This window comes from Schistocerca americana, chromosome 8 (genome assembly GCF_021461395.2).
Source record: "Schistocerca americana isolate TAMUIC-IGC-003095 chromosome 8, iqSchAmer2.1, whole genome shotgun sequence".
NCBI lineage: Eukaryota > Metazoa > Arthropoda > Insecta > Orthoptera > Acrididae > Schistocerca > Schistocerca americana.
Genome location: NC_060126.1, coordinates 157,713,612 through 157,728,352, shown reverse-complemented (window position 1 = coordinate 157,728,352; position 14,741 = coordinate 157,713,612). Strand labels below are relative to the sequence as shown.

Here is a 14,741-nt window from a genome sequence, read left to right as displayed (position 1 = left end):
TTTGGATCCCAGGTGTGGAGTATGCTGAATTTTCGTAAGAACTATGAATAACCTGGGCGTGATTTATAGATTACCTGAACAGTCTATATAAATTACTAATTAATTTTGGATTATATATTTACAACATTTGAATTAGTTTATTAACTTACTAAAACATCCCAGTTTTAGACTAATTAATTTATACACAGTGTTTGAATATTACTGCTGGTGCAAACAAAAGGGGCGAACAGACGTCAATGAAACAAGTAAACAATCCCGATAAACATAGGTCTGGAAATCGATGGTACCCCCAATACGACGTATGCACAAGTACAGTCATGCCAATGTTACAATATTGTTAATGCCTAAAGTTACTTTTATACTACAGCTTCACTGCTGACACTTCGCTGTTAGTTAGTCTAGCACGTTACTTTAATTGGTGTGACGTGGAGAGTGACCTTGAAGCAATCAATCACAGTTGAAGTTCCGTGATGTGCCGGCGATAATCAAGCAGCAAGAAAACAGCATAAGCACGGCTTAATGCTCTAGGTACCAGTTCCTCCTGTGAACAGCAAACTCCGTGCACACGTGTACCATTGGAAGCGTTTGCCATAGATTCACACACATTTTCATTGAAGAAATGGTTGACATCCAGATGTGCGTGCTAATGGCAGCACGATTGAATCACGAAGGTTAGACTCAAAGAAGATGGGTAGACAGGAATGTGCTCAGTAGCTCGCATCATCGCTCGCGAGAAACAGGTTCATTTAAACACAAATTTGAGAGTGCTGGTAGATGAAGAACAGGGTCGACACTACATTAGGTGAGTGGAGTACTGAACCCAAGCATCAGGACTGCTGCAGCAGAATGCTTTGAGGGACAGTTGTACAGTGCAACAAGTGTGCAAGCCCTCGCGGCACTTGATTTTCCAGCCCGGTTTACTTTTTGCCAAAGGAGCATTACACAATGTAGGAATGAGCCTCAGTTCCTCGTGCACTTGTCACACTCTAAGCGGGAAAAAGCGTAAATGGAAAACGACGCACAACGAAGGAACTATCCGAGTGGACGAAAATCGGTAGATCTGATGTTCATTAACACACGAACATATAGTTACAATTAAAGAAAATTGGATTATGTATTCAAGAGAAAGAACTTCACAGATTGAGCAAGTCAAAAACGCTTGGTCCATTTCTGGCCCTTATGATAGCTGTTATTCGGCTTGGCATTAATTGATAGAATTGTTGGCTGTCCTCCTGAGGGATATTGTGCCAAATTCTGTCCAACTGGCGTGGCAAAATCTCGAGCTGTTTGGAGGACCTTTCCCACAATCCTCCCAATCTTCTGAATTGGGGAGAAATCCGACAACATTGCTGGCCAAGGTAGGGTTTGGTAACAACGTAGACAAACAGCAGAAACTCTCACCGAGTCCAGACAGGTATTATTTTGCTGAGATGTAAGACCAGGGTGGCTTGCATGAAGGCCGAGAAAACGGGACACATAATATCGTCGACATACGTTGTGCTGTAAGGGTGTAGCAGATGACAACCAAAGAATTTGCACCCCAGACCATCGACCCTGGATGTCGCGCCATATGCCAGGCGACGGTCGGGTTGGTATCCTACCGCTGTCTGGGACGCCTCCAGACACATCTTTGCTTATCTTCTGGGTCAGTTGGAAGCGGGACTCATCACTGAAGACAATTATACTACACTTGACGAGATTCCCGGCCGAAGACGTGTCAGTAGACGCCCCAGACAGCAATGGGGTATTAACCTGACTGCCGCCTGCCATATAGCCAGCAGTGATAGTATGAGGTTCCATTTCTTTTCAAAGCAGGGCCCCTTCGGTTGTCGTCTGCAGCACCCTTACAGCATAGTGATACATCAACGTTTTTAGACTTACATTTCAGCGCTATAATGCCGGCCCGCACATGGTGAAAGTTTTTGCTGCTTGTCTTCATGCTTCATGTGTACTTTATCTGAGAAGGTATACATAAATATTCACAACATGCACGTTTGCGCTAGTAAGAAATCGCTTAATACCTTTGTATCTCAGCGAAGATTTTCTTTGAACATTTGGGCAGATGTCGTCGATGATAGATCGATAAGACCACATTCCCAATCTCGTCGACTTACTAGTATGACGTACCCTCATTTCCTCCAACACAAATAATCCACTCCTTGGATGATGCTCCGTTTGTGACATATGCATGATAGTGCATCAACACACATCGATGTCGCTGTTCGGGAATATGTACCATGGACCTTCGACAGCAGGTGTTATCAGTCGTGGCTCACCAATATGATCGCCACGCAGGACCTACAACTTTAACCCATTGGATTTTTTTGTGGGGATATATAAAAGCCTTGGAATTTTTACAGCCCTGTTGGTAGTGTCTTTGAATTCTTGGAATGCGTTGTGGACGTTTGTCCAAGTATTTTGAACTTGGCGGGGAATTCTAAATGTGTGCAGACCTCGACAAGGAGACGTGCTGTATTCTACTTTCTGTTATAAGGTGTTTATGTTTTCCATCATAGTATGCCGTATCAGAGAATCCATTTGCTTATGGACTTATGTTTATTAGGATAGTTTGCTTGCTTCATTGTCCTCTACTTTCTACTTACGTATTGTTGGCTGTCATCCTGAGGCATATCATGTCAAATTCTGTAGTAGCTTTATTCATCTGTAGATCTCTTTTTACAAGGATATAGGACATGTCAACGTATTTACAAATTTAGATCAATTTCAAATAAGCTAATTCGTATAAACATATATTTACAGACTTCTAGTTAGAGACGATCATTAGATTTACTCCTGGTATAAAGCACTCCATCTTCAGGCCACGAGTGGCCTACCGGGACCATCCGACCGCCGTGTCATCCTCGGTGGAGGATGTGGATAGGAGGGGCGTGGGGTCAGCACACCGCTCTCCCGGTCGTAAGATGGTATTCTTGACCGAAGCCGCTACTATTCGGTCCAGTAGCTCCTCAATTGGCATCACGAGGCTGAGTCCACCCCGAAAAATAGCAACAACGCATGGCGGCCTGGATGGTCACCCATCCAAGTGCCGACCACGCCCGACAGCGCTTAACTTAGGTGCTCTCACAGCAACTGGTGTAGCCACTGTGGCAAGGCCTGGTGTACAATACTTTTTTTTACAAATAACTTATTAAATAATGTAATGCCACACTGTTCACTCATATCTCACTATCAGTCACTGCACACGCTATACACACATTGTTTCATAACACTTCACTCACTACGCACAGACACACACACACACACACACACACACACACACACACACACTGGTGATCTCTTTGCCATTTTCTGTACCACAACTTCCCATTTTCTATCCTGAAAAACTGAGTCAGCATCTCTCCATAATGACTGAGATGTTGAGCTCAGAAAAAGGAAGAGGTGTTAGTATTGTGCCATGCATAGCTTGGCGGTAAGTATTTTTTGAAAGGAGAAAAAGAAGGAAAAAAACATAAAGTGGTGTTACGTGTAATGTTGGATATTTTATAATCATTATTGTTATTATTTATTTGCATAAATTTTTTATCAAACCCCTACTCTGTTTTAGCTATGTAATCCTTAAATGCATAAAATGTATTGCATAACAGGTACTTTTTAACACTGTCATTTTTCCTCTTCAAACTGAAATTCATGGCAATAGTTTTCTTTATGTTCAATGTCACTTTATTAGTTATTGACCAATCATAAACTTCCTTGAGAGTTTCATTTGCTTTCTTGGCAAGAAGTTCTCTTGTTTTCTCAGTGACTATAATACTGCTGTCATCAGCAAAGGGGATTTTTTCACTATGAGTAACGCTACTGGGAAAGTCATTGATGTATATCAGGAACAGTATTGGTCCTAATATGCAACCTTGCAGAACCTCTATATTAATATATTTTGGTTATGATAAGTGTTTTACTAAATGATTAGAGCTATTTGAAGTATGTGTTATCTCTACTCTTTGTACCCTATCTGTATGATCGAAACCAGTCATGAGCTACCCCTCTTATTCCTAATGTTTCTAATTTATTCAATAGAGTCTTGTGGTCGACTGTATCAAACGCCTTAGAAAGATCCAAAAATATGCCTGTGACACACTCATCTCTATCAAGAGCATTAAGTACAACTTTTGTGAATTCTACTATGGCTGACTCCGTATTTTTGCCACATCGGGAAACAAACTGTGATTTGCTTAAAATATTGTATTTATTCAGGTAATTCATTACTCTGACTTTCATAATTGCTTGTATTATTTTTGAGATGCTGTCAGCAGGGAAATGGGCTGGTAATTTTCTATGTCTTCTGCATTACCTTTCTTAAGCAAAGGTACAACTCTTGCCTGTTTTAACTGCTCTGGAAATGTCCCTGGTGTGAAGGATTCATTTATTATATTTGTTAAGGGGACTTGTGTAATCCCTATGCATTGTTTCAGTACACACATTGGTACTTCATCTAAGACTACTGAATTTTTATTTTTTAGGTTTTGAATTGTTTTACAGACTTCATTCTCTGTGGTTGTAAGTAACATCATTGGATTTAGTGCAAGACTATTTACAGATGTTATATTTGTCTGGGGGAATTTTTGCTGTAACTTCTCTGCAATACTTGAAAAATGCTCTTTAACATCGTTTGCTAAGTGCTGTGGATCATTTATTACCTTATCCCACTCCCTTAGCAGTATGTTATTCTGCATCTATTTCCCTCTCCCTATTTCCTTTTTTATAACATCCCAGACTGCTTTGCTTTTATTCTCTGCTTTATATATTATTTTGTCATTAAATGACTTTTTTGCAGCAATCAGCACCTTCCTATAGCTCTTTTTGTATCTATGATAGAAATTTAAGAATTTTTGACCAATTCGAATCTTTTTCATAGGTGTTTAAGTGTTTGGGAGGATTTCTTAATACCTGCTGTTATCCATCTGTTTTCGTAGGATGTTGACACAGACATGCATACTTCTGGAAATTCCTTTTCAAAGTTCAATTTAAACAATGTGGAGAATTTAGAGAATTTCATATTCACATTGATATCCCTATACACTTCATCCCAGCTTTGTTTTTCTAGTTCCTTTGAAAAATCTGTTATTTTGATTTTTGATGGATGTCGTTTGCAGGCTTGTAGTTTAGGGAATGATTCGATGCCTGACTTTACTGTTGTTATTTGACAGAGATGGTCTGATAGTCCTGGATCTTTTACAGCTACATCACGTTTTTCCCTATCCATATTTGTGGCCACAAGGTCAATTACTGATGAACTCGATCTGGTGACCCTTGTTGCTCTACTGACCATTAGGGACATGCCAAAACTTTGAAGAACGTTTATGAAGGTGCTGCTGGATTCATTTATGATGTTAGTGTTGATGTTAATGTCCCCACACAGAATCATGTTTACCTTTGTACTTCTGACTTTATCTAGAACTTCTGTTAACTTGTTGAAAAAAGTGTCTACACTACCACTGGGAGATCTATACACACACAAAATGATCAATTTATTGGTGTTATCATGCCCTGTTAATTCAATAGCTGATATTTCAAAGTGTTTGTCTTCACTGACGATACTGAGGTCATGTCCTGATTTGAACTGTGTTCCTTTTCTGATATAAATGCATTATCCCCCACCCCTTTAAGTAGTTCTGCAGTAAGAGTTTGCCTTTTCATACAGTGATAATACTACATGTTGGATTTCTGTGTCTCTACACCAGTGCTCAGTAATACAAACTATTGTGCAGTTCAGAGATTGGGGCTCAACTTACGATAGTTGTATTTTACTTTTTATTAAACTTCCTGGCAGATTAAAACTGTGTGCCCGACCGAGACTCGAACTCGGGACCGAGTTCGAGTCTCGGTCGGGCACACAGTTTTAATCTGCCAGGAAGTTTCATATCAGCGCACACTCCGCTGCAGTGTGAAAATCTCATTCTGGATTACTTTTTATTGATTGCATGTTTTAATGGATGATTGTTAAGTCTGAAGTGCCCCATGTTACTCTTTCCAATGGTTTGTCTTTCTTCGTGACATCTGGTATATGTGACATCTGAAGTGTTAAAATCAGTCTTGTTTCAGTAATTTTTAAAGTGCTGGAGATACTCTTTAGGCAGGGGAACCTGTTGTCTGGATTTATCCCAAAAAAGACCTACTTTTCCTACCTATGGCAACAGGCATTTGACCATGTGTGGCTCGAGATCCACCCCCTATACTTTCATGAATCAGGTGTACCAATATTCCCTTGCCAGTCCTGCTTAGGTGTAGGCCATGCCTAGTGAAACCCCATCTGTTGATAGTCCTGACGGGCACCAGAGAAACACGAGCAAAGTTGGCTGTCCTCAGAGCCATCCCTAAACCCACACTGATTTGCCACACAGCTCCATCAATGTGTGGTCGATCATGACACCGGAACAGCTCAACAAAGTGTACGTTGGTGCCATGAGTCGGGGAAGGTATCTTGTACTGGTCACCACCTATGTCATATGCTCCATCCCTGTCCAAACTGTTTCCCGCCCCACCCACCAACACTACATGGTCCTCTTTTGTAAAGTCCTCACATAAAGACCCTAGGTCCTCTGTCACATGACTTAGCCCTGCATGTGGCTTGAAGATACTGGTGGCCTTGTACGCTGTGCCTAAAATTTCCTGTAGCTGAGGGCCTACACCTCGCCCATGGCTACTACCTAGCAGCAGCACATTCTTCTTCCTAAGCCTTTGTAAATTCCTAGGCTTCTTGGCCTCGGTTGATGTGTGCTGCACGTTTACTGTTCCTCGTTTTACCTGAGGCTCTTCTCCACTTAACTCTGGCAGTGGTAGATACCTGTTTTTGGTGTTGATGATAAAACTGCCAGATCGTGTTCTCTTTCTTCCTATCCTCCTACCAGTTTCTAGTTCCATACCACCCTCCTCCCCCCTATCTCCCTTGATCCTTATGTGTTCCTTCCTTACTTCCTCCAACTGTGCCTGAAGGGCACAGGTTTTCCTTTCCTGTTCCCCAATCAAAATGTTCCTATAGCATACTCTTCAGTTCCAGGAGAGAGCCTCTTCTGTTCTCCCAACATTCACCCCACTGCATCCCCCCCCCCCCCCCAATGAAAATATTTCCTGAAAGACTGGCAACAAATCCCTTTACTCACTACCCTATAACAGCTCCCACATTTCTCACTCCTGGTCAGTTTCGAAAGAATAATTAAGTTTAAAGAATATTTTAAATTTGTCAAGGACGCGAGATTGGCTGTGTGTAAACAAAAAACAACACAAAGGTCTTATGTGCGGTGGTTGATTTCTTTTGTACTGATTTAGAGATACAATGACAGAAGAATGAATTTGTAATTAATTTGCTTTTAGAGAATTTACAATATCAGGTGTGTTTGGTCAGGTTTTTAAACGCTTATAATTCGGAAAATTTGGGCCTAGATCGCGTCTATCTAACTAGTAAACAATACGAAATGTGTTGGTTAAATACGATTTAAGAACGTTAAATTACACTTTTATTCCAACAATAGACACTGATGAAACTAGTAGTAGTCGTTTTTAAACGAATTTTGCAGTATCAAGAAAACTTGTATATAATTTCTTGTGTTTATGTGAGGCAAAATTTCGGGTTAGGTCGCGATTATCGGAACTTCAGCTAAAGAACAAGTTTTTTCAAGAACAAGCGCTGCTGGGACGCTAATAGTTGTGTGACAAGAACAGACACTATAGCAGTATACAAAAAGAAAAAGAAAATTTAAATTTGACACTATTTCCTTGTAAATAAGTTCTTTTAGCTCATGAAGAAAATACCCGTCATCTCACTCGACGGCGTTAGCCAAACATCCTATACATCCTGATTAGTTCTTGGATTTTTATATGTAACTAATCATTTCGTTCACATCTGGCACTATTTATTAACATGAAAAATGCCGCGTTGAGCTATGGTTTGGAGTCCACGTTGTACTGTATGTTCACTCGTAACTGGCAGGGTGAGTTGGCAGAAGGCAATAGCACATCACTTCTAAGAGGGTTGTGCATAGTAAACCAATGAGTTGTTCAAACTAACTTTACGGTTCATGACAACTTTAATTTCATACAATTTTCTATAGATTATGCTTGTTTTCCTCCAGAATCAGAATAAGGATTTATTTTGTACATTTTGATAAAAAGTGTGGTTCAAGAGACCACTAATACTCCAGTATAAAGTGATTTTACTCTCTTTCACAAAACTGGATATGAAATTAATTCATTCTCGCCAAGGGGATGCATTATAAGCGATTATTATGATTCAGTGATAAGGTTGTAAATACATAAGTTACATTTTCACGATTGTAATCTACTGAATTTTCAGTTCACCTGTCTTTTTAAATATCAGTAACTTTAACATAATATTAATTTTTAGTTGTTCTTGTAGCTCCTGAATTGCTTTATTCATGAGCTAACAGCTTTTCATGATCGTATAATAATCTGTTTATTATTTGAAAACTTGCCTCAGAATTTTTATTATTTATCAGGTTTTCTGAGCATTTATAATTATTTCAGTTCTACACCTCATATATAAACAGAGCTTTCAAGGTGTGCTTTGTGTTATTTATATTTACATCCTCTGTCAATGTATCTGTTTGTATTTCAGCTCATATTGTTTTTTCAAGTTAGCTTCAGATGTCTGATGCAAAATAATGAATGATTTTTTAGAATTATAAAAAAGCTGCTGAAATGCATATTTTTTCACATGCTTGTAGCGCTGGAACTTTGGATTTTAATAAGGGTATGAGGTATGAAATTGTTGAAAGTGATAAAACTGATCGTCAAGAGTTATGATATGAAATGCCTTTCATTAGCATGAATATATTAAGATGAATATTGATTGTAGTGGAAACATTAAAATGTATTTTAATTTCATAGTACACTGACATAAGGTGAATAAGAAAAATTGATCATACTAGAAATACAAAACTATATTCTCTTTAACAAAAAGGGAATAAAGTAATCAAAATATTTGGATAGTAAGACTAAATGAAATTGGGTGAGTACTTGTAACAATAAAATACATGTTCTGAGAAGTAGACTGCACATATTTCATTAATATATATATATATATATATATATATGTGGTATACATCTTACAGTAAATGTCATATTATACAGTACTGCATAGTGCATAATAGTAGTTCATTTTTGTATAACTGTGTAACAGTTCTTCCAGTCAGTCCTATGAATGGCTACAGTATTACTGTGCAGCGATATTTGGAATTATTACAAAAGGATAATCTGATTAATTTCCAATAATTTGTCACAGAATGAAATAGGGGTTAACAGTTTAACGGGAAATGCATTTAGAAAGACTTTGAACTTATTACTAAGTCATATGATATGGAGAGTGGCTAGCAAAATTCGTTTCAGAAATCTGAGATACAGTGTTAAACCTTGGAATTTGCCAAAACATTACTTAAACAAGCAATCTATTTATCTGTTCTTCTCTTGCTGTTGACCAGTTCTTTAGCAAGACAAGCAAGACCTGCCCAGACTACATCAGCAAGGTGGTGCCTATAGCAGGGGACTGCTCCCAGCCAGGGCTGGGGATCTGTGCGGCGGACGCTGAAGAACTGGCCAGCAAAGTGTCAGTCGTCTTCCACGTCGCCGCCACCGTGCGCTTTGATGAGATTCTGCGCATCGCTGCCAACACAAATGTGGCTGCCACCCGTGATATCATCAACCTCGCCAAGCGCATGCCCAACCTCAAGGTGACTGCTAATATTCATATTCTGCATAATGAGTGTTTAATGGTGAACATTTTATGTTAGTGTTGGGTGTGTTTGGGATCTATAGCCCCCTAGGTTGAAACTGTGGTGGAGGCACTAACTGAGGAAATTCTGTGACAGCTAACACACAAACATAGCCATGTAGAGCAATTTGCGAATTAAAAGTCTACAACTTTCTTGTAAGATTTATTGTTTAATTGTGTAACATTTACTACACACAGTTTGAAATGGTGTAAATTAAAAAAAAACAATCAAGATATTCTACACAATTTTTTACCGCCAACGTGAATAGCATTTTGTCAAAAAAAAAAAAAAAAGAAAAATTTGACATTTATATCTATAATAGAATCAGTATTTCAATTCTAAAAATTTCATATTTTAAGTATAACGAGTATGACTGTAAGGCAAATGCAAGACGACAAAAGTTAGTTTCATGTTTCATAAATCATTTGTATGATTAATTGTAATGAGGTGGAACCAAGCAATTTTACATTCACCTTACACATTCAGAATTAAGTAGATGCTGACAACTTAAAAATGTTTTTTTACTTTATTTTTTTTAAAATTTAGAGTGTAACCGGTACAAGTGCAGATATTTTTATATGTGATGCCTTAATATATACATACATCAGTGTGTTGGTTGTTTTTTCTCTGTGTTGAACATTATTTCCACAAACACTTCATAAATTTTACGACAGTGTTTTTTGTATGGCTGTATCTGGGCTTCAAGTGAATGATAACTGTCAGTATAAACAGTTTTGTATCTATACACCCACAATTCTTATGCATGTAAATTGATAGTACCAGTGCCTTCCTTATCAATAATCATTGTTAGTTACAATGCCTGCGTTTAAACAGTGTCTGTACCTTCACATCACAAAGTCCTGTGCAAAATATTACGAAGTGGATTCGCATTTTGAGAGTCTGGATTGACGTCATCGGTTTTTGATATATGAAGGTTTGTGCCAGACTGGGACTCGAAACCCGGATTGTTTGCAGAATCGACTCAAACTTCCATATGCGCCAATTCACTTCGTAATATTTACAACAGCTGTAATCGTCAGACCAGTGCCTGTTCCTTCAGCCATGTATACATGTCCAAAGGACATTGTAATGTTAAGGTACAGACACTGTTTAAACACACACATTGTGACCATTAGTGACGCTGAACACTGTTTGTCTCACGGTATGACATTCACGCTGTCTTTTGACAAGCCATAATGTGAGTGAACCTTATGGCCATCGAAAAGAGAGACAGTGCGCTATTAGTGAAACTGTTCTATGCGAAGTGCAGCAATTACAGTGCTGCATTGAGAGAGTATCACCGACTGAAAGGTGTGAGGAGAAGCCCGATGTCATTAAAAGGGTTTAAACAAGATGATAACGAAATTCGAAAATACGAGTGAACTTTGTGTGGCATTTGGCAGAGGAAGGTTTCCTATGCCGCAAGAAGTTATTGACGAGGTTTCTGTTACTGTAACTGGCAATGTAAAACGGGCCCCGGGTGTTTCTAGTGCTCATGCAGTGTCACGGGAATGGTGCGTCCTGATGTCAATAGTACGGAAAGTTTTGCGGTCTGTTTTACACTCTACAACATCCAGACGGTGTAGCAACTGAAACTTCACGATCCACAATAACGTTCTGAATTTGCTCTTCAGTTTCTAGTACGGATAGAAGAAGTTCACGTGTGGCCGGGCAATATTCTATGGAGCGACGAGGTTCATTTTACACTACCAATGCAGCGCATAGATAGAACTGCCGAATTTGTGGTGCTGTTAAACAGCGTGTTGTGCCCAGAAAAGCGACTGCACTTGCCGCATGTGACTGTGTAGTGTGGATTCACAAGCACGTTTACTCTCCGCCCGTTCTTCTCTGAAGAGAATGCACCCAGACGGCCTGTTAGATGTACCGTGACTTCTGCGCGTTATCGAGATCGCATTGTACACCACGTGACTCATGTGATTCCTGCTCTGTAAGAGCACAACCGTGTGGAAACCTCCGTTTTCATGAATGATGGTGCAACACTTCATATCGCTCGCCCAGTAAAAGATCTACTTAATGCTACCTTCCACATACGCGTTAACTCCAGACGTTTTCCAGGCACATGGCCTGCAAGATCACCATTTGAATACATGTGACTTTTGGCTCTACAGATATCTGTAAGAACGCGTTTACGAGGGACACGTTCGGTCCCTACATGACTTGTAGGCCAGTATACAAGGGCGCATTGCTCACATTCCACCGGAACTGCTACGAAAACTATTTATCACGTCGCTTTACGGATGAAGCATCTCGTCGACGTCTCCGGTGCTCGTATTGAACGAATTATGTAAGCGTCGGTAAATAATAAAATAAATATTATGCCTTTCTCACTTGTTTGACGTTTTCTGGTTACGTCCCGTTACTAATCCATTACATACAGAAGCAGTTCTGTATATCTTTCTTGCATTCACAGCGCCAGATTTGCACCTTATGGCCAAAATTAATTTTTTTTTCCAGCGTTGATCTATTCCGCATTTACGCATAGACCAAGTCTCGCTGCCATACGATAATTGCACATCATACTGGACCTCCGTGATTAGCTGCATTTTAATTATAACTACTCAATACTTGCCTTATCTGGATAAACTTTTAACGCGAGATTATGCCTCTTAACGGTTAGGTCACGACTGTAATTAAATTTTTAAAATTCGATCAATAGTCATATGAAATGTTGATAATGCGAATTTTTGTTGCCCTTGGAAGCTGTCAGATAGGCAACCAGCAAGTGAGACCAGGTCACAGATAAGTCGTTTAGTAATGTAGATTTACTAGTACTGTACATTTTCTGCGTCGCGCTACATTGTTCCAAGCGGAATGGCATTACATCAAGACACGTTGGACTGTGCACCTGATACACCAAGAATTCGAACACTTCAGTCTCTGTGTGGTAATATGCACGTCCAAACACGGTAGATCCTTTACGTCGTCACATGCCTCCAAGTCGACCCATCTTACTGTACCGATTCCACGCACATACATTTCACTGCAATGGCTTGGGTTAGTGCTGGAATGTCACATCCCCGCCTGGTACCAGTTATATCCAGTATCATTGCTGCGGACTACTTAAGGATGAAAGAAGTTTAGCCTGATGAGTCACTGCCAATAGCTCGATGAGACTTGCATTATGCATAGAAAAAAAAAGCTACAGTATAGTACAAAAGATAACAGAAAGGAATATGGAATGAGAACAGAAATAACACTTTTATTCAAAAACAAAATCTACACTGAAGTCACCGCGATTCATGATGGTCCCTTGGACATTACAGAAGGTGGAGCATGGTTCTTAATAGGGTGTTTCACCAACACGGACGGGAATGCATGCTCTGAAATGGGCTTCCATTCTGGCCACAAAGTTGGTAATGAGTTCTTGTGGCAGGCATTCCATCCCTCCACCAGCGCGTTTGACAATTGCTGGAAGGTCGTTGGTGCATGCGGACGTGCTGCAATATTTCTCCCCGACGCATGCTACACGTGATTGATGGCAGTTAAGTCGTGAGTAACGGGTACACCAGCCCATATCCTCTCGTTCCAAAGGTTCCTCCACCTGCGAAGTTCAGAGAGATTGCGCATTTTCATTCATTAGCACGAACTCAGGGCCGAATTCATCCGTGAAAACACGCACACAGAGAAGGAGCACAGTGTCACAACAACGTCGAGCGATGATTGTACAATGCTCAAAGATTTGGAGATCAGTACGGCTCTGCAACATTACATTTCCAGTAACTATAGCACCTGGGCCATCAAAACGAAATGTTCGACAATGTTCCTGGGTAGATTGCCTCTTCCCAGTTCTCGCCAACTGAGCGTACGTCCAGCAAGTTGAACGGTCTGTGCTTTTTTCCATTTGTGTAGAACGCTTCGTATATCTGCTGCTGTATAGGAAGAAATCTGCTCCTTTCGCACTGATGTTATGAAGTGGACCGGCCGGAGTGGCCGAGCGGTTCCAGGCGCTACAGTCTGGAACCGCGCGACCGCTACGGTCGCAGTTTCGAATCCTGCCTCGGGCATGGATGTGTGTGATGTCCTTAGGTTAGTTAGGTTTAACTAGCTCTAAGTTCTAGGGGACTGATGACCTCAGAAGTTAAGTCCCATAGTGCTCAGAGCCATTTGAACCATTTATGAAATGGTGAAATGTTTGCGGTTCTGCTGCAGGTGTCAACGAGCGGTGACTGAGGTAGGTTCCTTTTCTTTTTCCAGGCTTTTATACACGTCTCTACGGCGTTCTCGAACTGCACCTTTGCCAAGGTGGAGGAGAAGTTCTACCCGCCCTCCATGACCACAGAGGAACTGCTGAAGCTGCTCAGCGTCATGGATGACAACCAGGTGGCGCAGATCCTGCCCAAGTAAGTGGACGGCAGCCCAGAGAATCGGCAAGTATACGGCGCAATTAGAGCGTTTCTAGTGAACAAAACTAAGTACGCCGTTCTTATGTAATAATGATAATGGGCTCGCGCAAAAAGGTCTTTCATTGCCACTCTAAAATTTTATGATTGTGGTTGAATGTGGCAGAAAATAAAGTTTTATTGATTGGTGACTCCATGGAGTGTTCTGTGCACCACGACCAAATAGTAGATAGAATTGGAAGAAGAATCAGCATTGGTCGTATTTTTTTTTTGTTTTATTATCCGCAAAATCGATTTTCGGTCACTTAGTGACCATCCTCAGTGCTGTAATATACAATTAAAATTGGTAGGCACTGGTATCAACAAGCTTATAGCTTATAGCTTGTTGATACCAGTGCCTACCAATTTTAATTGTATATTACGGCACTGAGGATGGTCACTAAGTGACCGAAAATCGATTTTGTAGATAATAAAACAAAAAAATACGACCAATGCTGATTCTCCTTCCAATTCTAGAATAATAAAGCTTCAACTCGTCATTATCACCACCATCATCATCATCATCATCATGATGGCCGCGCGGAACAGCCGCGTGGTCTTGGGCGTCTTGCCACGGTTCTCGCGGCTCTCCCCGTCG

The 14,741-nt window shown here is 40.3% G+C and overlaps 1 protein-coding gene across 1 annotated transcript in view; it reads left to right on the top strand.

Moving 5' to 3' along the window:
• LOC124545123 (fatty acyl-CoA reductase wat-like) overlaps window positions 1–14,741 on the top strand; it is a 261,169-nt gene that overhangs the window by 102,865 nt on the left and 143,563 nt on the right. The window contains exons 3-4 of the mRNA XM_047123943.1: window positions 9,453–9,701; window positions 13,959–14,104. Of these exons, the coding sequence (XP_046979899.1) occupies window positions 9,453–9,701; window positions 13,959–14,104 (395 nt within the window). The remainder of the gene's footprint in view (window positions 1–9,452; window positions 9,702–13,958; window positions 14,105–14,741) is intronic.